The sequence below is a fragment of the Pleuronectes platessa genome, chromosome 10, assembly GCF_947347685.1.
Source record: "Pleuronectes platessa chromosome 10, fPlePla1.1, whole genome shotgun sequence".
NCBI classification, from domain to species: domain Eukaryota; kingdom Metazoa; phylum Chordata; class Actinopteri; order Pleuronectiformes; family Pleuronectidae; genus Pleuronectes; species Pleuronectes platessa.
In genome coordinates, this window is record NC_070635.1 from 2,864,462 (window position 1) to 2,891,998 (window position 27,537).

General features: G+C 43.9%; 2 protein-coding genes across 3 annotated transcripts; both read right to left on the reverse strand.

Moving 5' to 3' along the window:
* Positions 1-27,516, reverse strand: nr1d2a (nuclear receptor subfamily 1, group D, member 2a). 2 transcript variants are annotated; one of them, XM_053432693.1, is made up of 8 exons: positions 11,545-11,743; positions 8,262-8,416; positions 7,583-7,724; positions 3,957-4,123; positions 2,509-2,685; positions 1,767-1,971; positions 1,527-1,685; positions 1-1,403 (listed from the first exon to the last, which is right to left on the reverse strand). In XM_053432693.1, exons 1-8 carry the CDS (start codon positions 11,741-11,743, stop codon positions 1,279-1,281), a joined length of 1,329 nt encoding a protein of 442 aa, XP_053288668.1. In that variant the 3' UTR covers positions 1-1,278. The 2 variants fall into 2 exon arrangements, with proteins under 2 accessions (XP_053288668.1, XP_053288667.1); XM_053432692.1 differs by lacking the exons at positions 1-1,403; positions 1,527-1,685; positions 1,767-1,971; ... (3 more) ...; positions 8,262-8,416; positions 11,545-11,743 and adding exons at positions 21,430-22,613; positions 22,730-22,940; positions 23,233-23,418; ... (3 more) ...; positions 24,792-25,028; positions 27,118-27,516.
* On the reverse strand, positions 16,145-19,265 carry LOC128449492 (macrophage mannose receptor 1). Its single transcript, XM_053432694.1, has 5 exons — positions 19,216-19,265; positions 18,236-18,607; positions 17,319-17,672; positions 17,127-17,215; positions 16,145-17,047 (listed from the first exon to the last, which is right to left on the reverse strand). Exons 1-5 carry the CDS (start codon positions 19,250-19,252, stop codon positions 16,982-16,984), a joined length of 918 nt encoding a protein of 305 aa, XP_053288669.1. The 5' UTR covers positions 19,253-19,265; the 3' UTR covers positions 16,145-16,981.
* Positions 27,517-27,537: the final 21 nt, after the last annotated feature.

Here is a 27,537-nt window from a genome sequence, read left to right on the forward strand (position 1 = left end):
TGATGATCGTAGATATAATATGTACACACAGTAGTTATACTATACAACAGTAGACAAGGTGGAGAAAAATGAAGACATTCACATTTCCAGGTGGATAAATTTGCAAAAAATGTAAAAATCATAGACATGTTTTTTGTAGTAGGCACAGATGAGGTGTTACAGTACATAAGATGCTGACTTTGTAATTTCTAAATGAATAATTCAGACACTACTATTTCATTCTTTTCCATAAAATGTACATATTTGAGGCACAAATTTCATTGAGTCCATTTTATATTTTACACCTGCTTTGCTAAAATCTATTAGATGATGATGCTGAATATGTAGATTTGTGTTTTCTCACACCTCAGAAAACCACATTACCCATAATCCTTTATCTCCTGTGATCAGGTACTTATAAAATAAAACTGCTGTTGTTCTTATAATCCTTTCACATTATTTTATTACAGCTCTCTGTGATGAGGCATCAAACACTGATGCGCTTCAGAAATTGGATTTTTTCTTAAATTAAAATTGTTTTTAAATGTAGAAAACATTCATTGTATTGAGTCAAAGACATTATTAGCCGAAGCCGTTTTTTTGTGTCCACCTGGTGTTTTTTCTCGATTTCTATTCTACAGCCTTTTTCTTACTTGAGACAGAGATTTCCAGCAAAATACACAATACTGTATTTTAAGTATTAATTCGTTGCATTTTCACTTTTCAGGGTTCTTTTGTGATTAAATTTGACGATTCAGGCGTCAACTCAGCTTCTTCTGCTTGTGAACTCTGTTGATGCCATTAATGAAAATTCACTCTTACGAGTAAAAACCTAAATTTCCCTTTTGTTTTTACAAACATGAAGAAAAAACATCAGGTACAAATATTCACAGTTTGTAAAAAGCTCAAATTCCATATGTTCACTATCTTTACGAGACTAATGCTAAAGACATTGTTACCTAATCAGACAAAAATGAATCCATGCAAATATAAATACAGAAAAAAAACAGATCAGTGGTTACGAGGTGTTAAAAATGAAACTGATTAAAAACATTACTGCATCGTTCTCTGTTGTTTCACATGACGTCTGCTGAGGAGGCTGTTCACGTTCACTGACCAAACCCTGAGGTCAAACCCTGAGGTCAAACCCTGAGGTCAGACTCTCACCTGCAGCTGCACCTTATCAAGTGAGTGGCTTCTCTCAGGAGGAAGACGACCTATTGTTCTTTGAGCAGCTTCGGAGCGTGTGTGTGTGTGTGTGTCTGTGTGTGTGTGTTTGTATGTGTGTTTGTGTTCTGCTCAGCTCTCCTCCGAGCCTTTCTTCTGGTGCTCCTCCAGGTTCTGCAGATCCTCCAGCATCTCCTCTATCAGAGGTGGCATTGAGCCTGGGATCTCCATCTTAAGTGTCACCACCCTCTCGGCCCCTGAGGAGATGCACACAGACACACACAGAAACACAACACACGTTAACGCCAAGTCCTGTCCTCATAAGATCAGGTGAAGAACTTTGTGAAGAACGTCCTCTCAGCGAGTCGCCGGTTTCTGACCTTTGGCACTGATGCTGCGCAGGTCGGTGATCTTCATGAGGGCCTTGGGGAACATGAGGGGCATGCTGGGTCGCCGCTTGCGGGAGTAGATCTTCAGCGCCTCCAGCAGCGGCTCCTGCAGCACCTCCACCTTCGACGGCTCCTCCAGGTCTTGTCGGTCTTAACAGATAAAGACACACAACGTTTTGCCTCCTGAGGTGAAACACATGCAGTGAATTGATGTGTGTGGGAGTTTCTTACCTCCAGAGACGAGGCAGATGGCGCTGAGGAGCCCGCTCTCCGTGTCGTCCATCTCCAGCGGCAGCAGCTGTCCGGCGAAAGTGAAAACCTGATCTGTGATCGGCCCGAACCCGGCGTTGTGGATCTGAGTGCGGGTCAGGGTCAAGCCGTCGGAGAAGGTCATGGTGTCCTGGTCGGGGGTGTAGCGAGTGCAAATCCTCAGGATCTGTGCGACGTGAGAAGAACAGAGACGGAAAACACAGGAGAAAAGAAAGACAGTGGAAACAAGGTTTAATTCATGGTGCTATTATTCATATTAATAACTTGTAGACACCAGGAAATAGAACATCCGGAAAGCCTTACATACATATATGGACATGTTGCAGTTGGAATGTGAAATAGTCGGGTGTGTCGGGTGAAGAATGTAAAATATGACGATCAACTGACGTAAAGAATTGTCACAGAACGCCCAAGTGAGGAAATGTGTGTTATGAGGAAACACATCCGAGCTTGTGATTGTGTGTGACGCCCCCCCGCTGCTGTCAGAGTTGATGTTCAGGCTCCTGTTACTCACTCTGCCTGAGGGCTGCTGCTCATCCGCCCGCCTGTCACTCACTTTGTGTTTCGGCTGAGTGCAGAAGGTGTGACTCATATTTGTGAAATGACAGTCGCTCAGTTCGAGATCACATCACATCCTGCAGACGCCACTTATTGCAGATGCATAAGTAAAGGAATGGATTTCCTGTGGAAGAGGGAAACGTACCAGGATGTCCAGACACGCGGCCTTGAGCAGAGTGATCTGGTCGGCGATGGTCAGGCCGGTGAAACCCGGCACTCGCTTGGCGAACTCCACGACCTTGATGATGCACTTGGTGGCAAGTTCGCTGAACTTGTCCCACAGGCCGAGGTCCAACTGGATCCTGTGGTCGGAGCTGGAGTTCTGGAGGAAGGAGACAAGATGGAGAATGTCTTTAACTCTTCAGAGTGGAAGTTCATGTTTCAGGGAGCAAGGATCCACAGAGACACATTTAAGATCTGTTGAAGACGCGATGTGATTAATATGTCAGTTAAAAAGTTCAAAATGATTTTAGAGCCTGAAAACTGGAAATAAACTTGACGTCTGAAACAAAACAGTGAAATTTATGATGTAAAAACCAAAATAATTAATTAAATAACACTGGATCCAAACATCAAGGGATCATCAGAACCTGATTGTGGACGTAAACCCACAAAAACATGTGTCATGTTATTAGAGTTTATACAATTTAAATATTTAATTTACAAAACCACACGTAGAAAACTACATAATGGATTTTTGGGGGACATTCAGGTTTTGAATACGACTTCTCCAGTTTGGTAAAAATCATTCAACTTAAATATTGAATCTTTTGGAATCTTTAAAATCTTCAAATTAATCAAAATATACTTTTTGAAGAATTAAATATACTTGGTTAAAGATCTGTCGTGATCTGAAACCAGGAAGTGTTCTGTGTTTATGCAGAAGCTGTTTATGTCATGACCTTCCTCATTATTCACGCGTCATGAGCTCATCTGACTCATTAAAACACAAACACCTGAGGTGAGGATTCCACACAAGGACGCGCCCTTGTGTGTTTTACCAGTTTAATATATTTCATAACAGTGGGAGGGCTCTGTTCTCTCATCGTGAAGTTTGAGGTTAATCCAATTAACGATATTTAATTGTTAGTTACCCTAAACACATTGATGTATTTTGATAATTATTGATTATAAGTTTGCAAACGTTGAAGGTTTTTCAACATGCGTGTGTGTTCAGCCGCTGTGACACCGAGCTCTGACCTTTCAGGCTCTAAGTATAAATCACCTGTTGAGCTTTAAATGCCCTCAGACATCTTAAATCCCTCTTTACTACGGATCACAGACGACACGCCTACATTTCCCATGAGGCTTTCAGACTCCAGTAATCCCATGAGTGGAAGAAACGCCACAGCTTTGTGGACGTTTCTGCAAAAATCTCACGTGTAGATCCTGTTGTTTTTTTGCGTTTGAGGTTTTTGAATTAACAACCAAACAAGAAACACGTGATCAAATCCATGATATCATTCACCTGTGATGCATAAAGCACATAAGAATCCACCGAATCACTGGCTGGAGTCGACGGCTTTGATGTTCTCTCCCCTCCGCAGATTATTTATTTACATATGAAGAGTCAGATCTGGTGTCACGACTCACTGTGGTGTATTTTCCCAGCTGGCCGAGGGCGGGGAAGGTCTCCGTGTGCGCTCTGCAGATCTTCTCCACGATCAGGCCGAGCTCCGACGTCAGCTCGTACGTCTCCATGATGGTCATCTTCACCGCCTCCTTCTTCCCCTTCCTCCTGATCCTGTCGTTTCTCACCGCTGCAGAACGAGGAGCACGACGCCGGTTACAAGACAATCAGGACAGAACTCAAAAGTACAGTTAAATAAGTGGTTTTAATTGTGTTTTCTGTTTATTTACAGTTACTTATCGTCATGTTTATGGTTAAACCGTCAAGTATCAAGCCTCAGTCACATTTCTGTGGCACAAGGGTTTGATCTCAGGAGATTCATCCTAATTCGATTATTCCCTAATATTTGCAATAACCCACAAACATCCTTTTGGGTCTGGCTGCAGAAATCTCAATACTAGAAGTAATATGGTTGAAGGAAGAAGGAGGAGAGAGAAAGAAAACTGTTGTTCAGGGACACGTCGCCTGAAGCTACGTTCAGGATGTAAAGCTCATAACTACACGCCCAACACTCCACATAAAGCTGCACCGCATCACACACACTCATAAATATCAGTGCCCTAAATAGAACTAAGCCATGAATAATTCCCTGAGAAAATTTGAATAAATATCCTGGATCCGCCTGCACATCAGGATCAGTGCGTGAGCAGCCACAGTTTCTTCTTAGTCGATATTTCCTGATATAAAAAGACAGAATTTAATCCAAACGCTTTTACTTTGACCTCTTTATGCTATTTGGTTGTTTTGTTGGAATGTTTTGTGTATTTTCTGGACTCATACATAGTAAATGAGTTGCTCTGCCTCAATGTTAAACTACAGGTTGAGTTATTTAATTTCATATGGTGCTTTTAGTCTTGTTTTCTGCTTAGTGCTCTACGTCAGAGGACAAACAAATCAAACAGTAAATCCACTAATCAAGTGCAAGTGGGCTTCAAGGTTCTTTTGTCCGCTCAGCTCGTTAAAAGCAGGTTAACTAGAACAGAACTGACTCTGAGTGAAGCAGCTGATCTGAGTGAATCCTCTGCTGCCGCGGCCGGGAGCACGTGGAGCCGGCGGCTGCAGCACAAACCAGGTTTCATAATGGCTTGGGTAACAGTGTCATCACATTACAGTGCGTTCCACTGACTTGGTTCAGGCGGCATCGCACATGTCCAGGGAGCCTTCAGGATTACGCATCACCACGGCCTCTGCCTTCCTCACTGCGAGTCTCCACCTCCTCCTCCTCCTCCTCCTCCTCCTCTGCGTGGAATGCCCTAATTCCCGGCCTCCTTGTGTAAACAGCGCGAGTCAGCTCGTATTGCAGAGCGACCGCAGCAGCCAGGAAGCAGTTACAGGGCATCCGTCTGCTCCATGTGATGTGCTGTATTTACGTAATGAGTGTGTGTGTGTGTTTGTGTGTCTGAGCGTGGAGGAGCAGCAACGGGAACATGTGTTTGGGTGGATCCTCCTCTGCCGCCCTATCACTGCCACCGGCTCCCTGTGCGTAACACCGACTCTGTTATCTGGGTCACTGCACTGCTGGGTTTGAACACCGTGTTTCTCGTGTGCAGCCGGGACGCTGCAGTGAAACCGAGGCAGCTCAGAACCGGGGGATGAGTTCGAAATGTGCAAATATGAGCAGAGAACTTCCCCAGTCTCCAGAGAGTGAAGAGGAATGATGTAAATTTCAAGGAAAACATTGATTAATACAAAATGTTTGAGTTTAAGAGGGAGGGGGACAAACTGTACGTCCGCCCTCTGAGGTGTTTTCAGGTCAACACTGTTCTGCACGTTGGGATCACAGTGTTCAGAGCTTCGTCCTCTATCTAGAACACTCATCCCGTCGCAGGGAGCCAATCACAGCTGACCGGCGACAGGCAGGTCACGCCCAGGACAGGTCGTCAGCGAATCACAGGGGCGGGCTCATGGAGAGGGCAGCTCACATTCACAGACACAACAGACGGTGTCTTTAAAGATGGCCGACGTTAAAGCTCACAATTAGTGAAGCCAGTGTCTCATTCTCCCCCCTGGTGGCTGGCTGCAGTACAGGCCATAAACCCTGCCTCCTCCATGTTAGCAGGTGGGACATATGGGACTTTTATGAGGAATATTAATAATTTCTTCCTTCAAGTTTTTTCTTCTTAACCTAAAAACAGGGCAGAGTGAGTTTACTCGGCTCTGAACGTCGTCTCTCTTCTGTCTCACTGCATTCAGCTTCAATAACCTGCACCAGAGAAGATAAGAGCGTCTGTGAGGAAACGTCCATAAACAGCTCGCTGGTCTGAAGACACACAAATAACTGAAGGATGATCAGATGACGGGGTCAACATCTGTGTCATAAGACGTTCTGTTGATGATGTAACGGATGATGAAGAGATTTGATAAAAACTAGATGTAACCTCTGAGACACAGATAACAGCTGCGATTCATCAAGTTTTCTAAAAGCGGTGACTTTGTGCTAATATCTGATAAATAAAGGTAATTTTTACTTTTAAACCTTTTTTTAAAAGTCTGCTGCATTAGCTACAACATCAATTGTCAGGCCGACTAAACAGCCACACGGTTCGATTCCCGGCCGGTCGAACCATTGACTGAATATCTCTGATATCCTGTCTGTCCTTAGGCATGTCACAAGAGAAGATGATGTTTTCAGATAAATACACAGCAGATATGTTGTTTTTCTTATTCACTAATTAAATTCTCTAATATTAGAACACAATAAATCTTTGTGTTCAGGTTTTTATTTGTCTTTGTTTCTCTCATTTCTCTGTGGTTTGATAAAATCAGTTATGAAACACTAAAGAAAAACCAGAGTCAATAATTCACAGCGAAGACCCTGACCTTTCATTCACCTGTCACACGTCACCCTCTCTGAAAATCACCTCAGAGGTCATGTTTACAGCCCTGTGAGTTTGTTTGTTAGTTTGTTTGTTTGTTTGTTTGTTTGTTTGTTTGTTTGTCAGCAAGATTACACAAAACCTCGTGAGAGGACAGGACACGGGCCAGCACAGAAATTATGAAAGTTCGGCTTCTGGGCAAAGGGGGCGGATCTGGGAAATCTTCTCACTATCTTTAACCTTGAGTTTTATGGCTTCTTCTTTTCCCGGGGAATCATTCATGAATCTAAAAGAACAATCTGGGATATTTACGGAACTGATATATGAGTTTGTGCAACTTGTTGTGATTTTGAATAAAAATCCACATCTAGCAGATTTAAAGTGGTTTCATTTGTAGTTCTCCAACCAATCTTCAGCAATAAATAGTGTTAGAGACCTTTATCTACCACCAACGTGTAGCTGAGATAAAGTGGATTCAATAGATAATCAACACTTTATATGAATCTTCAACAGTTGTATTGCTACATTCTTTAAAAAATAATACAGTAAATAAAAAGAAAAGAGCTATACAATACAGTTATTACTACTATGACTCCATATGTAAGGGGCTGATGTCTATGAGAGTGTAAATTAGCCTTAAAGCAAACAGCTGAACCTTGGTGGAGGAATCTGAGCTCTAACGAGGGTCGCTCTCGTTCCCTCGAGAGCGAACGCCTTGTTCCCTAAAGACGCCACGTGACCATCAGCAGAGTCAAAGAGTCTCAGACACTCACACTCCCTCGACATCCCGGCGGCGAAGCACCTCTGCAGCCGACAGTACTGGCAGCGGTTCCGGGTGATCTTGTTGATGATGCAGTTTCGGTCGCGGTGACACGTGTACACCATGTTTTTCTGCACGCTGCGGCGGAAGAAGCCCTGCGGAGGAAGAAGACCGGGGGGGGGGGGTGGGGAGAAGACGTTAATGATTTAAGTTACAAGAAGTCGTGGGAATAATGTTCAAAACATCCTGTATTAATGTGTAATGACTACAAATGTTTAATTCATGGATATTTTTATTATTTAACTAGAAAAGTGACATTTTTAGACCTGTTGGTGGCGCTAGGGGAATGGATTAATTATGTGGGAACAATGTTTGGCTGCAAGAAAGTGAGCAAATCCATCTAATAGATGGGATATTGATTATTGCTGTTTGTCAATGGCAGAAATCTAAAATCGACCAACATCATTTATGATAAAATATGGAAATTATTTACCTTTGATTACTTTTTAAAGCATCAGAAAACACTAATAGGTAATATTTTGTTTTCTTTCTTTAAAATGTGAGTCACAGCAAAGTCCGATCAGTTTCTACAAATAGGTCAGAGTTTGAATGATAAATTTATGAAGCAAAAAATAAATAAAAGAGAGAAAAACATGTAAAACAAATGTGAAACATTATCATCAACACGTTACCTTGCAGCCCTCGCAGGCGCTGACCCCGTAGTGGTACCCGGACGACTTGTCCTGACACACAAAACAGGGCTTGTACGTGCGGGGGGGCGGCGGCGGGGAGGTGGGGCTGGCGAAGAGGTCGTCCGAGCTGGAGCTGGAGCTCTGACTGCCCACTGCTGCAAACACACAACATCACACACACAAACACACATCACAACACTGGTGGTTCACAAGGGCAACGACAAAAAGTGACACAACTGCGACACTCGGGGAGAAGACGACATGGACCTGGATGAAGAAGCTGCTTCCTGTTTACCTCCTGCACATGTGACAGGGGTGTTGGAAGGGGGGGGGGGGGGGCTGGAAGGGGGGAGGGGTGCAACTGTTTCACATCATTAGACTCTGAACATTAGTGTCTCCAGGGAATCGACCCTATAAGGTTTCATTGAGGCCCCGATCTTCACAGCATCAGGCTGAACGACTGAAATATCTAAAGAGATGCATGAGACTGATGAGCCGGTGTAAACAGGAAGTAGATTGTCTCCACTGCAGTTGAGAAAGTAAAAGTAAGAACATGGATTTTCTAAAACATTTTAAAACTGAAACGTAGTCGTGTGGATGAAGCCGGAGGAACTAGTGAGAAGAAGTCTTCAGTTTCCTTGAAGCATCACAGATCTACTTGGTTTCTTCATTTACTTTTCTTTGGCCACATGTTGGCTCTGTTCTGAATTCTCCTCCCTCCTCTGCCACTCTATCACCGCTTTAGCTCTAACCTCCTTTCTTTACCCGGCTAAATGTAAAAACTTCCCTCCATCAATCCCAGCAGGCAGCGCTCTCCCACTTAAAACCCACTTCTGAAATGGGACTCGCCCGCCCGGCCTCCCGCCGCTGATGCTGGCGGATAAAAAACAAAGGGAGTCATTTTGAAAAAGAGAAAGAGAAATTGTTCATCTCCGTCCCCTTGAACCGGCGGCCCCTGGTTGAACCTGGAATCGGGGGGTCAAACGTGGACTCCCCCATCAGGCCGAGCGCTCTCCCAACACCAAACAATGCAGGAGCATGCCACAAGCCCCGGGTGAGTGATGAGAGGCAGCGAGAGGGAGGGAGGGAGGAGGTACAGAAAGTGTCTGTGGTGGTGGGGGGTGCTGGAAGTGATGAGAGGGACAGGGGAGGTGGGGGAGGGGGGGTGTTGCCCCAGCCCCAATTTAGTTGGTGTTGTTTGATGTGTGTCAAGGATTCAAACCTAGAAAGAATTTTTAGGGGGTGTAAAGCAATTCTCAAGGAAAGATAAAGTTTAAGAGACGACTGACAGGAAGCAGCTGCTAAAGGTTTTTGTCAATGTGTGTAAATCAATATAAAAGCTTTTTTCTGTGTTCATGAACTTTAAAATGATTCTGACTTCACAGACACATTCGTGCATATTTGTTGTAATCTGGTCATTTAACGTTTTTCTGTGTTTTATCACTAAAGAGTGAGAATATTTCATCTTAAAAACTCTGGGAAATGAACAACTTTCTCTTTTTTTAATGGATTTTTAAGTTATGGTGAATCATTTGTGGCATTATGTTCTGAAACATCTAAATTTATAAATAAAGTTTTATTGACAAACATACATTTTAAACTAAAAAACAAACAAAGACAAAGGTATTGGGGTCAAATCTCTGTCAAACGTTCCAATATTTTATAGAAACTAATTTTAAACATCATATTCAAGTTGGACGAATAGATTTTAGTAGAAGACATTTGTCGGCATAACCGTGCTATAAATAATATTGTATAACTTATAGGCCCATTTATTTGAAGTAGTACTATCTTTACTTCTGTACTTTTCAAAGTCGGGTCTTTAAAGTTTATTGTACTTCAACCGAGAACTTCTTCCTCCTGTGGAAGTGTCTGGCTCTCCTCTGACCTCCTGAGCTAGTGACCGTCCGGTGAACCCGCGGTGACCCCGACCTGACCGGCCCGTCCCGAGACACAGACCACCACCAGTCAACCAGTACACTGCACTGGTTTCCACTGCTTTCATCCACTTTCTATTAGTGAAGCATAAAAGATCCTGCAGCAGCAAAGTCAACGTGAAAACTGCCTCAAGGGAGAATTTAATACCTCTACTGACTCTATCTGGTTTTTATTGAAGAGGTTATAACACATTATAATGAAGCACATGCAGCTACAAGTCTCACTATTTTCGATTATTACAACTGTGCTTTACTGTATTGATATGAATTATCTGTTTGCACAGCAGCTTCCACTTGTGGATGTTCACAGGAGAAGTTCTACTTGTTGACAAATACATAAAAGTGTAAAAAGTAAAAAGTATTTTTTTCCCACTTTAAACTAAAGTTAAGTGTGTTGTAAACAATCTGCTCGTTAATGGGTTTGAATCAAATAACTCAGGGACTTTCATCTCCAAACTAGAATGAGATGATGTGTTGACTCCATCCAGATGTGTAAATAAGATTAACTGAAAAACAATCTGAGGTTTAGGCAAAGAAACACACGTTTGAACTGTGAATTTATTATATTACAGTGTAATTTTAAGGTTTCCTGAAGGTTTTGAATAGATTTTTATATTTTTCACTTTGTTTTTAAGCACAACAACTGATATTTCATACAGATGAGAGGGTTAAACATGTAATTTATGCTTTAAAATGTTTCATTCCGTCTTATCTCTTCTACTTGTTCTAATCTGCGTCTCTTTATCTCTGCTGTCGGTTTTATTGCATCATTTTCTATCTCAGATTGTTTAACTGTTTACATTTGCACTGTCAATCATATCTGATTTTCAACTAAACCTGCAGGAATGTTGCTCCTCAAATTATCATTGATTTATTGATTATTGACAAGACCCAACAGAATGAGTTTATCCTGCAAACTTCAGCCCTTCTCTCCAGAACATGGACATGTCCCTTTGGACCTGAATGTTAATCCTGAGGCTCAGTCTGATTCTGTCCAACACAACCAGGTTTTAATGTGAAACCAATGCTATTTACTCCAAAAGCAGTTTAAATGGAAAAATTCTAATGTTTTAATTATGTTTAGCAAAGATGTAAAGATTCAACAGACGTGTGGATCACGTCCTGCACTGATATTTTGACAATTTATAGTTTCTTATCCTGATTTGTGCCTAACATTGTTATAAACACAAACTTGAGATGGATTATTTTTCTCTTTAAAGATTATAAACTGTTATTTATCTTCATGCACGTCACATTTTTGAAGTCAAGTTTTATATTTCTGTGCAGGAAAGCGTTGCAGATTCTAGTGTTAACCAGAAAAACATCAGTTTCTATTTTCCACCTACACTGTGAGCACCGGTGCTGCTGCCAGTCCGACTCGATCAGCTCGGGGAAGAAGGCTGCCAGGTCCTGGTCCTGCTCCCGGTCCCGGTCCTGGTCCCGGTCCTGGTCCCGGTCCTGCAGTGCGCACACGGGGCTGGATGAGCGGTACAGGTCCATGATGACTCCGGGAGCGAACGACTGAAACTCCACATAATCGAACATGTTCTCGCGTGAGGAATCCTCCGCAGCTCCAGCTCCTTCTTCACCTCGGACGCAAACACAGTTCTATCGGTAAAACGTGAGCGTGGCGCGCGCTCAGGGGGCGTGTGCGCTCATCCTGACGATCCGCAGACGCAAAGTGTCGGCATGTGGACGCGCAGCAGCAGAATCCAGCGGTTTGACGCATCCACATCTGTTTTAGAACGACAAAGTTAGATCCAGGACTTTTCTCCTCCTTCTCGTTCTCCTCCTCTTTCTCCTTCTCTATCGCCTGAACGTCTCGACCTGCTCGATGCCGGTTATGTCACAGGCAGCGTTGTGTTACCTAATGTATGCGCCTGAACTCTGCGTGAACCTCCTCCGCTGGTGACCTTCACATGACCCAGCCCGGAACCGGCATCAGCGGCGGCTCAGCCCGCAGCTCCGACTCCAGCTCCACGCGGAGGTTCCGGGTTAAAACAAGTGAATCTGAGGGAAACGACTCGTTTGATCGTTCGGATTCTGAACCAGTATCAGATGCACTGGGAAAAAATAAAACACTGGGGAAAAGCACCACAGCTGGTAACAGACCAATTCAATAGATTTGCTCAAAATTCAAAGTTATATTCAGTTGAACTAACTGAGAACTTTGGTTTGAGCAACTTTATTCATACCAGTTGAAAAAGGAATAAAGTAAAAGTTGTATTTGTTGTTTTCTTAGACATCATAGCCACTGTAAAAAATAGAAGTCCTGTTGACGAATAACTTTATTCCTTAATGTTTCGCCGATTAAAAAACATATGAAACAACTATTCAATAAAAAAAATTCTTAAATTGACTCGACATCTGTTCTATATTTAGTTTTCTTGCAGAGATTAGAAGTTTGAGTTGTGATATGGAATCATACACTAACAGAAACAATATTCTATATACATACTTTTTAACATTGGTTACACACAAATTACATTTGTTGTATCACGTTTTATTGATGAATAACTTTATTCATTTATGTGTTACTGATCGAAGTATTTTTTTTAAACATATTTCTAACAATTCTTCAATAAAATATAGAACATGAAAGTGTTGAACTCAAAATCAAAAGTACTGTAAACACTCACTGCCAATCAAGGCTTTGTAGAAATATAATATGTATATAATCTGTTAAAGTTTCCATGGTTTTTGATCAAACTACATAATTTATGTGATGTTCAGTGTAAAGTCATAAACCTTTAATATGTGGCATCGAACCCACCGAGAGAACATTTAAAACCCCTTTTAGCCGTGCATTTATTTCACCCATTTATTAATTTATAAGTTGTATAACTAATTTATTCATCTGCAAGTAACAAACCTTAACGTTTGTTTTTACATATATTTCTACATTTCACATTTTATACCGTGTGTTTTAATCTTAGCAGAAAACGTTTGCTCTGATATCAGACCTGATATTTTCAACTGTGAACAATGGTGCTTCAACATTTTCTGTTTTAAAAGATACAGATGTTTTCACTTGTTGCTGGTGATATTCAAATGATTCCAAAACCTTGTTAAATCATTGATCGATGTTGGATTAACATTATTCTGGTGTGTGTGTTTTAAATAACGGGCGTCAGAGCAGAGCAGATAACGCTAATGTTCCACTATTGGCATTTCCTGATTGAAACCGTGTGGCCTTCTACACAATCAATACCTCAAGGCTCCGTTTCTCTTCATTCACGTCCACTTCAATTCTCGCTGCCTGACTTTAAGTGAGAAGTATTTGCAGTTAGGAGGAGGCGTGATTAAATCTGCTGGAAGACGAAGTAGGTCAGCTGCAAGACGGGCTGCTGGGTGAGGGGGAAGCAGATCTGCTCCACTTCCAAATAATGAATCTAATTTACAACATCAGTCAGCTGCAAACGACTGTAAAACAACCTGCCAGAAGAAAATATCCATATATATATATATATGAAGAAAAGGAATTTAATCCATGGTCTGAACGTGCACCGGTGGCGTGCTGCAGACAGGTGGTGCAGGAGAAGAATGTGAAAGCAGTTTTTGTTTGAAAATAAAAGAAATACACTTGATCTCCTTCAATGCCACTGCTGTAACCCCATTGAGGCGTAAGGGCAGCACAGCTCCAATGTTAAAGGAGGCTAATTACTCCCAGTATCTCCCACACTCCAGGGAGCCCAGGTCACAGAGAGGACAAGCATGTGAAACATTCCTGCAGCCTGCTGCTGCTCCACCTCCCTCCCTGCTCAGCCTGTCCTCCTTTCTCCTCCTTCATCCATCCCTCCTCTCTCATCTTCCTCCTCTTCCCTCGGCCCCACTTTGCATCGGTCACATTTTGTTCCTGCTCCCCATCATTCATTCATCAACCCTTTCCAATATTCATTCGGTCATTTGTTTTCGTTCCGTGGTGGGATCTGTCCAGGCTTTTCATGGAAAGACAGATTGAGGATATACTGGTTTTTATTAAGATAAAAAAAAAAAAGTTAAATCAGAAAGCTCACAATGACAACACCAACTGAAGACTGTGCATAAAGATCCTGTGTCTCCATGTCCACACCACAGGAGCTTTAAGAGCTGCTCAGACAGAAGTTTGGAAACTACTGTGACGTCCACACTCACAACCTCTTCACTCTGTTTTGATTGGTCCATGTCCCATCTGCTAACATGGAGGAGGAGAGGTTTATGACCTGTATTCCCCCGGCCACCAGGGGGCGAGCCAGATGATTGCGGTCGTCTCATCCATCTTTATATACAGTCAATGCTTCTAACTTGCTAATGTTAAGTAATGTAATGTTTAACAAGTGTCCACCGTCATAGTTTAGCATGTTAGCATTTTTACAATTGTTAGTTAAACACTAAACTAATTGGAACTAAAGTAATGAGAGAATATTTATTTACATGCAACAAATATAATGTAAAGAAAACTGCATATTACTTATTGTCCCTGTTTATTGACATTAGTTTGAATTCTGTGTTTGTCACTGAATAATAACAATCATATAAACCTAGTCAAATTTTAAACTTTATTTCAGAGAGTTTCATGGTGCTTCACAAAGTAAAATACAAGTGCAAAGTTATGAAAAGCCACAACAACAATAAAAGATTAAAACCAACTAAATAAAAGATCCCACAACAACAACTAAATACATGTTATATATCTGAAGGTGATGAGTGTCAGTGTCAGATCTGTGGATATAAGTACATGTGATATCTGTTGGAACAGTTGTATATTAAAGTACATTGATGTATCCTAAATGCTCAAATGTACGATTAAAATACATTAAGTTGCCAGTTTATTAGGTACGCCTGGTAATCCACTGTGATACAACAGTTGTATGATAAATGTTTGACTGTTCGGTTTGGGTTGATTCAAGAATGTGGTTTTCGACACCTGTAGTTTGTGTCGCTCTTCAACTAAAAGACATTCACATTCATTTTAACATGTTTCAAGTTGATATTAATGTTATCATAACTATTGAGTAAATTTAAAACTAAGTGTACAAAACAACACAAACACCCACACACCACATCTTGTCTTCCTGAGAACTGTAAAACTCTTTTTCCTCTGCTCCTCTTTTTGTCTAATGGCGTCGCAGCAAATGGTGAATTGGAACAAAATGACCAAACGATCCTCGTCGTCCTTTTGACTCTTTACAACCAGTTGTAAACCTTCAGTTTGCAGCCTGGCACCATTGATGGGTTATTTATTAGTGCAATATATCTCTGTACTTTCTCTGTCACAGCAGTGGCAGCAGGACGACGGCGACTGGACAGGTTTTAAAACGACTGTTTGAAGTCGTATTTGATTTTCTAAAGAGCCGGACCTGGACTGTTAAACGGCTGAAAAACAAACCCCTCCTGGTGATTGATGAACGGTTCCCACGAGAGTTGAACTCGGAGCATCTGGGGCGGATCACATATTTGGCACATGGCAGCCATTTTAAATGTCTGCTGTCCTGATCAAGAGTTTGGAATTGACGGCTGCTCTAACTTTAACAAACTGACGTGTGTATATACATCTATAAATAGATATATAGATCTATACATAGATATATATACACAGCAACGACATAGTCACACTCACTCATTTTTTATTAATCTTTATCATATCCAACCGAAATAAAGTTCAACAAATTGAATGAGCAGATTTCAATTAACTATCCACATTCTCTGATTGTGGTCATCAAAAATATATATGTACTGTATATATTAACGTTAACATTTAAATCCACACTGAGTAACAACTTCTACATACAAGCTATTTAAATCCCATAGAGTACTTTTTACTACTGTTTTTAAGTATTGGATGTTAGTTATATTAATTCAAGGGTTCCAGTGTCTATTAGTGTATAAGATCTGCTCTCAGATCTGAATCATGTTTCCGATGCTTTACCACTGAACCTCTGACAGAAAAACCCGACGCAGCTCAGATCCAAATGAAATGCAAACTGATTTTATTTCCCGGCAGGATTGTGTTTCTCACGGAGGACGTGTAAGATCATTTGAATTTGATTCAAATCTCAGATTTGCTTATATCAGTCATGTCTGGTTTGGTGGCCGGAGATAAACCACAAACACAGATTTGACTGGGATCTTCACAACTGCTCACGGACGACCTTGGGCCAACCTTCATCACACTCACTCTGCTCCTCTGTAAGAAATCACAGACAACTTTGTTGATGCAGTCAAATGTTTCCACTACTTTCTATATTTTGTAATGATTTATATTTATCTCTCTTGAACGTCTATTTTGATATGTTGCTACATTCAAATGTTAGAATTGTATTAGAAGATACAAATGTAGAGGAAGGTTTTAGTTTGAAAAGATTGCGGTATGGGTGTGGCTTTAATAGAATGAGCTGATTGGTGGTTTTCCTCCGAAAGGGAGTCATGTGATATGAGCCTGATGACTCAGCGAGGGCTGAAAGACCCAATCGACGGTCTGACATAAAGTTCCAGACTTTTTCTACAGAGTGGACGAGGGGAGAGTTTTAAATTACCAAGGATCAGGACGACTTGCTAAACAAATTCTAAAATTAGCACAGAGCTACGTGTTTATAGTTATGATGTAGAGATTGGTGGCTCCTTCTATATTACAACGCTATGAACTGTGGGTAATTTCCCCTTTAGCTAAGTCTGTAGAAGTGCCAACGTTTCCAAAGTGCGTCCGAAGGGTTAAGAAAGTTTGCCGGAGAGCGTTTAAAGGTCTGCGGGTCCGTTCCAGGTGGACGGTGGGACGGGGTCCGTCAGTCGGGTTGGCTCTGGTTTTCAGGGCTGAACCTTCCACCGCAGAGTGAAGTTGATCCCTGTCTGACTTGTGAGCGCTGCATTGAGCTGAGGAACAAAAGGAAACGTGCAGCTTCCTGTCATTTACTGTGTCCAAGTAATTCTACATCCTATGAGTGAAATGTACCTGCTGGAGGATCTGGGCATTAACAGCTGGATCCGTCAGGTCCGCCTCAGTCTCGACCTTCATCCTCAACACCGTCTTCTGTCTTGGAACTGAGAAAAAAAGTACAACAAAGCTATAAACGCACTTACAACACAAACAGACACAGGCTGTGACGTTTGATTTCAGAATTTCATTGCGTCACTGAACCCTCACCTTCTTGACAGATGAACGGGTACTTGTCCTCACAGGGTAAGTAGCTCCACTCGTGGAGATGATTCTCCACCGCGCAGGACCCGTTGCCAATGAAGTTTACTAAACTCATCGTCTTCCAGTTCCTAAAGGAGCTTTGAGACATGTCGGACCACGTCCACGGTCCTCGGTACAGTCCGATGAAGAACCCACTGGAAGAGGGCGGTGTCGTCATGGAGCTTATGACCTCAGAGATTTCCTCTTGGTTCTCGATTACGGCCAAGTCTGTGTAGTAATCTCTGCAGTATTCCATAGCAGCATACCAAGTTCTCGAAAGTTCGATGTAGTGGTATGTTCGAGGATGGTGTCCCCCCTCTGCTATGAACAGAACGGAGAAGTGGATGATTTCCTGGTGTTTTATCTACCAACAAAAATCAGCTAATTAAAATAAATTGAATTACAGCTGTGTGGCTGTACGCCTCCACCAATCAGTGCAGTTTCAGTCTGACCAGTAAAAACCTTACCAGTTCATCTTGGACATCATGTTTCAGACCAAGTCAGTTAACCCGGGAGTCACTTGTGAACAAAACAGTGAACACTTCTGAAGATGAAGACATCTCGAGGAAAAGAAGGGTTTTGGAAGGTCACTGTGACCTTTGACCACCAAAATCAAATCAATTCATCTTTGAGTCTGAGTGAAGATTTGCAGCAAAATTTAAGAAATCCCCTCGAGGAGTTCTTGAGATATCGTGTTCACAAACATGAGACTGACAGAAACCTCAGAAACATGATGCCTCCGGCCACTAGATGGCGGCGATGTGGAAACCGCTTCAGGCCAGCTCCTTGGACATTTTCAATTAAATTCAACCATAATCACATAAAGTCTCCCTCTATCCAACAGGCTAATACAGATAAAGTTGATAAGTTAAATGTTTACTTACCACTGTAACAGACAAAATATCTTTCTTCATTACAAGGCCCATCGTACCATTGTCCACTCCGGTACATCCTCACACAGTTCTCTACAGTTCTGTCACTCGGTTGACCGTTTCGCCAGGGTTGATAACCAGTTCTGCTGGTTTCACCGGTCGATGACCATCTCCAGGTGTCACTGGGCTCAGGGCCGTCCCTCAGGCCCAGCCACGCCCACTGATAGAGAAAATCGGCGTTCAGCGTCTGTATGTCAGCGGCGCTCATGAAGGTCGCCAGGTCGGAGTAATGCTCTCTGCAGTAGCTCTGAGCACTGGCCCAGTTCATCGGCAGCGGCACATAGTGGTAATGACGCAGTGGGAACCCGGAGCAGAGGAAGCATCCTGGGCATCGACAAAAGACGGGGTCGTTAGTATTTAATATATAGAAATTAATACAGTTATAAGAAACTATTTCAAGTCGTTCAAAGTGTTTTTCTCATGTTTCTGTTAACGACTCTGCAAAGAGAAAAGTCTAAATCTTAAATCCCTGAGATGCCCTGATGCCCAGTGGGTTGAGGCCCCAGCCACTGCCTGCCCCCAGTGGCCGATCATTCCCACTGGGTGCTGGTACCATCACCATAACGTCAACAACCAGTTTCCTGGCATAAACCTCCTCCATGTTAGCGGATGGCAGCGAGGACAAGGGGATAAACGCACTCGACCAATCACCTTCCGGTTCCAGCTGTCAATCATGACATTTCATCCCGTTTGTCATCGCATAAAATAACTAATTAAAACTAAACACACGGGAAGATCAAAGATTACAATAAATAATAAGACTGAGGTTGAATTAATTAATTAAACAAATAAATTCTGCCAAAACTCGTCAAATGTGTCTAATTATCAGGTAAAGAAACAAATATTTATCCCTTGATTTCATTGACATTTACACACATCATCGTTTTAGAGCGTGTGTGTGTGTGTGTGCGTGTGAGTGCGTGTGTACTCACCAAAGAAGAGGAGAAACAGAGTCGCACAAAAACCCATCTCTAGTTTTACTGCAAATGAAAAGAAAGTAGAAAAAGTGTAACTTTAAAGTTTCATTCCTGTGATCAACTTTATTTTACATTCCTCTGTTTTATCAACCGAGTCCCTCTCTTGTTTTATTTGTCATTTATTCTTATTTTCTTTCTGATAAGCACTTTAAGAAAAGTCCTTTCGAAAATAGAGTTTATTTTCCAATATGACCAAACGGGTGTTTGCATTTACTCTGGTAGATTTTAGATTTAGTAAAATAAAGGTATTTAAATGGGAGTGAAATTCTTAAAATTCTAATCTTTATTTCAATCAAAAATTTGACAATTATTCTCTGGATTATTCAATTATTTGTTTCGCTTAAAAAGGTAAATAGAGATTAGTTGTAGTGTTTTGTCAACAATCCAAAAACAGATTCATAAATGTTTAACTGTTATAAAAGAGAAAAACATCGACGACACATTTCAACAATTCAAACCAGCTTTAAACATTTTAAACAACCATTTTGTTTCAGCCATAAAATAAAGTGAGAGTTTTGTAGATATTTCTCACCTGGTTTCAGTTTCTCCGACCGTCTCACTCACTCTCTGCAGAGATCAAGATGTTCTGAGGTTTAACTTCCAGCTGGGAAAGTTTTTATAGAAAGTCGGGATCTGAACTTTTGGCACCGACGCCCTTGAAAACTATTTCGTGCGTGAGACCATTTTCCATATGCAAAGCACAACTTGATAAAACATCAGGCGGGTCATGAACATCCAGGCCTCCTCATCGTCGAGCTGCAGCCATTTACTGGAGATGATGAAGAGAATAGTTTCTTCTTTTCTTTATTTCACTGTTTTGTTCACAAACATGAGTTACTATCACCAACAGGGGTGTTGCAAGGGACTTTGAGGGTCCTGGGGGGGCGGGGGGGGGGATTTTTCACCTTGACGTTTGATGATGGTTGGATTCTTCAGGGCTGTTGGAGAAATGATTTTCTCCTCTTTACAGATTCATCTTCTGAGCTGCTCACTTTTCATCCTTCGGCTCTTAAGTGTGTGATTTCTGCAGCGTTACAGATCAGGACCTTCAGAGAGGTTTTCACCCTGTGCCTCCGTTAGTTCGTTTTTTTTAAAGCGAGATTAGAATTTAAGGGATTAACATTAAACTCACTGGATGGATGTGGGAGGAGCATAGACTGTATATATAGATGGACGGAGGGTCCGTGACGTCACCCATTGGTTTCTGCAGAGTGAGAATGAGGCTAGTAGGAGGCGTTCCCCCGGCGCCATCTTGCCGGTGCTTACTCCTCCTCGTTCCTGGCTAACGAATCAATGGGAAAGAGGAGGAGCGCGAGTGAAGACTGACAGCCGAGCGATGTTCGCGGAGCTCAGCGTTTCCAGGTTAGCTCAGGGCTAAGGAGCTAGGCTACATGCTACCCGACGCTGCTAACCGGTTAGCGCTGTGCTGTACCTGGTCCGGCTGGTAGCGATCTTTACGAACTCACTAGAGGTAAGTAACCTTGAAACTACAACAACAAAACCTATTGCTTTATCTATCATAATCATATGCTTACATGCCTCAAGTGGTTTTTAATATTAAATATTAATATTAATATTAAATTAAATATTAAATGCCTCAAGTGGTTTTTAATATGTAATTGTTATAAAAATTACCTTTTATTTAACTCATCTAATGAAAAGATTGAAGCAAGTTAACTACAGAGTTGTGTGTTTGGTTGTGACTTGATTTTAATTTTAATAAGTTAATATCAATACACTACATGTGATAGTAGATAGGAGTCAGAGAAAACCCCTTAAATATTTGTGCAGATCCAAAGCAGGATTTTATTTTTTCAACATTTTCTCAGTTTACCCAGAGATTAACAGAGAAGAACTTTGTAAGTGGTTTTTAAAAGTGTTATATAATTAATATTATTATTATGAACTCATTCTAAGCAGCTGAAGTTGCTCTGCAGGTTGATCACTCATCTGTAGGCTCTGTTCTCCATCTTTAATAAATGTGCTAAAACACACGTTTCTTACGTGAATGTTCTAAGTGCAAGTCAAACTGCTGTAAGGAAACAGCGCCACACAGTGGAGACCTGTGATTACTGCGACCCCATGGATCGAGCTTCATGTGCTAGTGATGCTCCCAATAAGTTCATTCACTTCAAGTCAGATGTCAATAAAAACACAACGAACACAGAGTACTCCTCATTTGAATTTATTCATACTATATCATTTTTATATTCTATGTTCATCAGATATTTATATATATATTTATATTTACATGTGGCAGTGTTGCCAGTAGAAGAAACAGATATTTCAACAAAATGGATGACAACAAAAAGAACAAAAAAAACAAGTGTTAAATTCAGTGCTATGCTGAACACACACAAAGTCTGATCCCAAAATAAAATGAAAACACTTGTGTGTGATTGAATGTCCACGGAACTCTACACGATGCTGCGTCACACTATCTGGTGGTTTGTGTTACTTGGGTTTTTCTGCGCCAGGAGTTTGTGCAAATCATCGACTCCCCCAGATAATCACCAGGCATGAACACAACAGACAACACTATACACACACACTGAAACAAAGAACTGATGCTTTCTGAGACCGGGGTGGGGGGGGGTTGCTCGCATTAAGTACAGCCATGCATTAGCAGCGATCGTCACACATTCTTCGATACATCGTCCGGTAGCTTTTCTTTCCTGTCAAAATACACTGGACCAAACAAACATGCAGGACACGAGTTCTGTTTCTCACATTCACCCGCTCATCAGAGAATACACTTTGGAATTAAATGGCTTTTGGAGGAAACGTAAACTCTAACAAACGCTCATATGGACTAATCAGCCTCTATTCTATCTGTTGTTAAAGCCAGTGAAGTTAGAAGCTAAGCACCTCGGACACACGTGCACTTGCGTGTGCAACAAGCGTGAGCTAGCTCCTCTAAATACAGTACGTTTTGTTTAAACTCTTCTCTCTTCAGACCCTACGTGGTCGATTTAACAAAAATAGAATATAAAATAATTTTCAATACATTCTAGAAACAAACACGCAACTGGGTTGGTCGAGTACAGAGGGCAGCGATGGGGGGTTGGGGGGGGGGGTGGAGAGAGGCAGGTCCTGGTGGAGGTGGAGGTGTGTGGAGGAGGTGGAGGAGGTGTTCGTCCCCTCCGGAAGAGTTCAAGGGTGCACCTTGAAGGAGAGCAGCTCCTCTGAGTGCATGTTGTTGAGTGACCGCAGCTCGGGAAGCTTGAGCAGCAGCTTGGTGAACGTGGTGGACGCCTCCTCGCCGCGGTTCTGAATCACCAGGTTGCGAAGAGCCCGGATCAGTTTGTCCTGCAGAACCTCCAGAGCGTTCACGTCTTGGACCCCTGAGCGATCTGACGAGGACCGAACACAAACTCGTTAAAGCTACGGGTCATTTTAACGTTACTCATTAATTAATTGAATTTGATTGATCTTATTAATCTGTATGTGATGAGGGAAGGGTTCTTACCGGCTGAGACGAGCACCACGGCGGTGAACAGACTCATCTCGTCGGCGTCGAGCCGCAGCGCCGCCAGCTTCTCACTGAACTCGCACATGGAGTTGAGCAGCTCGCCGGCGCCCAGCGAGCGCAGCGTGTCCAGGCTGTAGCGCTTCCCGCTCAGGAAGGTCACGGTCCGCTCCACCACGTTGAACAGGGAGGCGAATCGGACCATCAGCACCTGAGAGTCCACACGAGGAGGGAAGGGGGGTTTTAGGTTTGTGGTTGGATTTGTGCAGGTGGTTAAAAATCAAGTAACATCTCTCATGTTGGACTTTTGTCTTAGAAAAGGTTTTAATCCGTCTGTATTTTAATCTGAAATAAGTCACACTGATGTTTTGGATGCAGAATGTTCTGTGCGTGGATCCAGGATCCAGCTGAACGTGGGCCACACTGGATCCTGGATCTACGACTCAGAACCAGCGTGTTTGACAACATGAGGAGTTTCTGTTTCCGCCTGTTTGAGCATTTACCTCGAAGGTTCCCGCCTTCAGAAGGCTGACCTGGTCGCGCTCGGGAAGGTCACGGAAGTCTGGGATCTTCTTGGCGAAGTCGACCACCTCCCGCACGGCCGGGGTGAAGCTCAGGGAGAACTCCTCCCAGACCTCCTGGCTCGGCTTGAGGGGGTCCACGTAGGGGGAGCTGTTCATGGGACAGACCTGGAGGGACACATGGGAGCAAAGGGTGAGTTCAGGGACCTTCAGCTTTCACAGGTGAAAAAATCTAAAAGTGTGAATCATGAGTCACTCACCAGATGTGCTCTGTTGTCCACGCAGCTGGTTGGTCCTGTGTAACCACTTGAGGTGTTTTGTGTGTGAAATTCCAGCCGACTCTGCCTGTCTTCTGAGCGTTGGCAGCTAGGGGCGCTGCTGAGCTGCTGCTGCTGAGGCAGCTGCTGGTAAACTCCCCTGTCGTCCCTGAAAGCAGCGTTGGTGACGTGTTGGCTGTTACTGTAAGAGCTGTGCTGGAAACCTCCCACCGCTGCGTTGTTGTTCCACGTGTTCCAGTTCTCCTGCTGCCCCTCACACCTGCTCTCCGCCGAGGCCGACCCCTGACCTTGTCTCTGCGACCTCTGCTGGCTGAACTCTAAGGCGTGTTGGTGCTGCCGGCTCGTCATGACCAGGGACTCGTCCTCGCCACTGTCCGACGCGCAGGAGGAGGCGGAGCTGGAGTTAGTGTCCATGGACACCACAGACTCCGAGTCCTGCGGGCACTGCGGCGACGAGGGGTTGGAGCAGGACGGGGAGTCGGAAGCAGAGGAGGAGGAAGAGGAGGAAGAGGAGGAGGAGGAGGAAGAGGAGACCGGGGAGCTGGCGTCGCTGGTCATGGCCTCCATGGGCAGGGGGGGGCTCTGGCCGTGCAGCATGCTGTGCAGCTGGCTGTTGTTGCTCATCATGTTGTTCATGGCGTTCTGCATCTCCAGCAGCATCCTCTGCTTCTCCCGCTTTGGGATTCGACCAAATCGCACAGCTGAAGAAGGACACCACAAAGAAGAGACTCATCAGCCAATCAGCAGGTGAAGTTTGCTTTTAGGTTTAACAGAGTAAGAATAAAATACACAAACTAGTCTGTGAGAAACTGAACGCTCACCATCTCTGGACATGCCGACCGACAGACACTTCTTGAAGCGACACTGCTGGCAGCGGTTCCTGTTGATCCTCATGATGGTGCAGTTCTCCATCTTCAGACACTTCTTGTACTGGATGTTCTGCTGGATGCTTCTCCTGAAGAAGCCCTGAGGAACCACAGCACGCACCACATGAGTCTGAGCTCCAAGCCTCACAGGGAAAGTACAACTTAAACCTGCAGAGACACAGATGCTTCATTCCAGGGGCGGGGGGGGGCGTGTCTCACCTTGCAGCCCTCACAGGCGTGCACGCCGTAGTGGAAGCCCGAGGCCACGTCGCCGCACACTTTGCACAGCAGCACCATGCCGTTGATCTCTGCAGAGAACACAGAGCAGTGAGTCACGTGCACCAGGTCTCAGATATATGCTCCTGACTGGTGTGGTTGTCTCAATAGCTGCACTTACTGGTGATGCTGCTCTTGGCCGCGGTGGAGGAGCGGCCGGCCTTCTCCGTGCCGTGGCCGCGCAGCTGGCCACCCTTGGCCGGCGGAGCGATATCCAGGACCATGCCCACGGCCCGGCTGGGCAGCGAGGGGCGGGGCAGGGGCGGAGACGTGGACATGTAGCCGCGGCTCGGGCTGGTGCTCAGGAAGGACTCCGGGCTGGAGGAGGAGCCAGAGGAAATGTAGGCAATCACGCCCCCTGTGGAGAGGAGAGGGATGACGTGTTAAAGTGGCTGAATTAGCAGAACAAATAGCATTTAAAGGAGATATGCTGGATATGTAGTCTCGTCCTGCTGCCGTTGTTCTGATATGAAAATAATCCACAACATCGAAACAAGCGCACGTTGCAAATTGTGCTGTCGAGACACGACTTCCTGTTTTCGTGTAATCCTGTTTCTAAGAACTGTCAGACGCGCAACAACAATGGAATAAAGAGTTTTTGTGAGTCAGTGACGTGAAGGAATTTAACAGTGAATGAAAGGCGGCTTTGTTTGCCAGATGAAGAAACTCCCGACAGCCCAGGTGCCGCCGACACACCCAGACCGCACAGGAGTTGTGTTTCCTGGTCGGTTTGATTCCCATGACTCGCTTTATCACCTCCACTCCTCACTGGTTGAATAACAAAGTTACATAACTGGGTCTCTGTGTCATGGGAGACTTGAGGGCCGGGGGTCACTGAAGCAGTTTGCAGGAACAAAAACATCCACCGACGGGTGTTATGTCCCAACACAAACACAAGTCGTGACCTTTTTATCTCAAGAATGTGGAATTTAAAGTTTCGGTGGAGCCCTGGAGCCAAGTTACGAAACCGAGGGAATGTTAGAGATCTTTTCTTGTAAGACTTTGTAGAAGGAGTTGTCATTTCTGAGTCATTAATAACTTTGAATATATATGATTTACAGCAGTTTATAAGAGAAGGCATCAGGTATCGGCTGGATATCTTAACGTTTGGGACTGTGGCCTTTTTAATTTTTAAGTCCAAGGATTTGATGAAGGTAATGAATGAACCAAGCTTTAAAATACTCGAAGATTTACTCAATAATCAATCATCTATGTTTTTGTTTTTAATTTGGTATATTTGTGTTCTCAGGTGAAAAGGCTGGCGTGTTTTTCTCGGAGCAGACGATTACCTAAGCCCAACCATGACTGTTCTCTTTCACGGCCCACCCACACGTGGACCTGTCATGTACTTCTGTGAAAGCACACAGGAGGAGGAGGGAGGGGCGGAGGGAGGTGGAGAGGAGGAGGAGGAGGGGGGGAGGTGAAGAGGAGGAGAAAAACAAATCTAGGTCATCCGCTGCTCCCTCTCTCTCCGTCTCACGTGTACCCTGCAGTCCTGCCTCGCGCTCACAGCACACACCGCATTATGCAAGGCGGCGCGTCACAGGCTGCGCGCGGGCCAATGAGGGGCGGCTTCTGCAGAAACGTGTGCCCCGCACGGAACGCCCCTCGGCCAATCAGAGGAGTGTTCCAGAATCGCGTGTACACACAGGGCACATGGCCAGGCTGCGGCGCGCATGTGAGCGGCGAGCGGAACACTGTTGTTGTGTCAAATGTAAAGAGAGAGCGAGCGAGACGCGTCGCGACGTGCCGCGACGTGCCGCGACGTGACGCGCTGGCACCGCGTTCACCCCGGTTCTGTTCACGCACAGGAGCGGGGCGACACCCGCGTCCAGGTCGCGCTGCACCAACACCCCGACGCAACACAACAGTTCACGTGTAAACACGCGTCCGGACACATTGTTGAGAAGCGATGCGTTAATACACAAACATATGTGTGTTTATGTTCTGGATCAGCTCTGGAATGTGGTCGTTCATTCAGAAAAACACACAAATATGATAAAAATACACAATGCACCTTATTTTATCAGTAATATTATTATTATTATTATTATTATAGATGATCCAGTTTAATCAAGCTACTGATGTATTTAACATTTAAACCTATAAGACATAAATAGAATGGAATGAAGCTCCTGACCCAAGAATGTTTTTATATGACCAGGAAGCAGAATAACCGGTCCAGGATCAGCTCTCAGTCCAAAACTACAATAAACTCAACAATAAAACACGTTGTACTTTATCAGTAAAAACACGTCAATGTGTTAAAGTGGACATCCGGACCCTTGATGTTGGGTTTAAAGACTAAATACCGGAGCTCCAGGTTTGAATGAAGACATGTCCCCCGCTGGAGGTTCGAGTCCCTGCAGCCGGGGACATGCAAACAGAACCGGGACACCAGTCCCTGCTGGGTCCTGCACAGACCTTTAAACAACACGTCCTCTTACCAGGCTTCGCTGTCCCGACGTCCGAAGGCATCTCCGACCGACGGGTTGGTTTCAGGCTGGTCTCTGGACTGGGTCACTGGTTTCCAATGGTTCCACTGGTGCTACTGGTGCGTACAGGCGCCGATGAGGAGGAGCAGGAGGAGTAGTGGAGCTGTGTGGAGCAGGAGCAGGAGTCTGAAGAGGAGCTGCAGGTCCAGATGTGAGAGTCTGTGGAGCTGCTCGTCGTCCAGCAGCGTTTACCTTCTGAGCGAGAACAGGACGTCGACGAGGAACTCCCCCTCCCAGTGTGTGTCTGTCTGTGTGTGTCTGACTCCGTGTGTGTGTGTGTGTTGCCCTGAGTCGAGAGAACTGAATGTTCTCAGTAGTGGGACTCGCCCATGTGACCCACTTGTCGGCCCCGCCCCCCCACGGCCAGGCCGA

Coding starts and splice junctions, on each gene's coding strand:
- nr1d2a (XM_053432692.1), bottom strand. CDS start 27,148: ATGCCTTCGGACGTCGGGACAGCGAAGCCTG. Junction 25,029..27,117: donor CGTCGGGACAGCGAAGCCTG/GTAAGAGGACGT, acceptor TCCTCTCCACAG/GGGGCGTGATTGCCTACATT. Junction 22,614..22,729: donor CGTGGTGCTCGTCTCAGCCG/GTAAGAACCCTT, acceptor GGTCCTCGTCAG/ATCGCTCAGGGGTCCAAGAC.
- LOC128449492 (XM_053432694.1), bottom strand. CDS start 19,252: ATGGGTTTTTGTGCGACTCTGTTTCTCCTCTTCTTTG. Junction 17,673..18,235: donor ATATTTTGTCTGTTACAGTG/GTAAGTAAACAT, acceptor TTCTGTTCATAG/CAGAGGGGGGACACCATCCT. Junction 17,216..17,318: donor CCCGTTCATCTGTCAAGAAG/GTGAGGGTTCAG, acceptor TTTTTTTCTCAG/TTCCAAGACAGAAGACGGTG.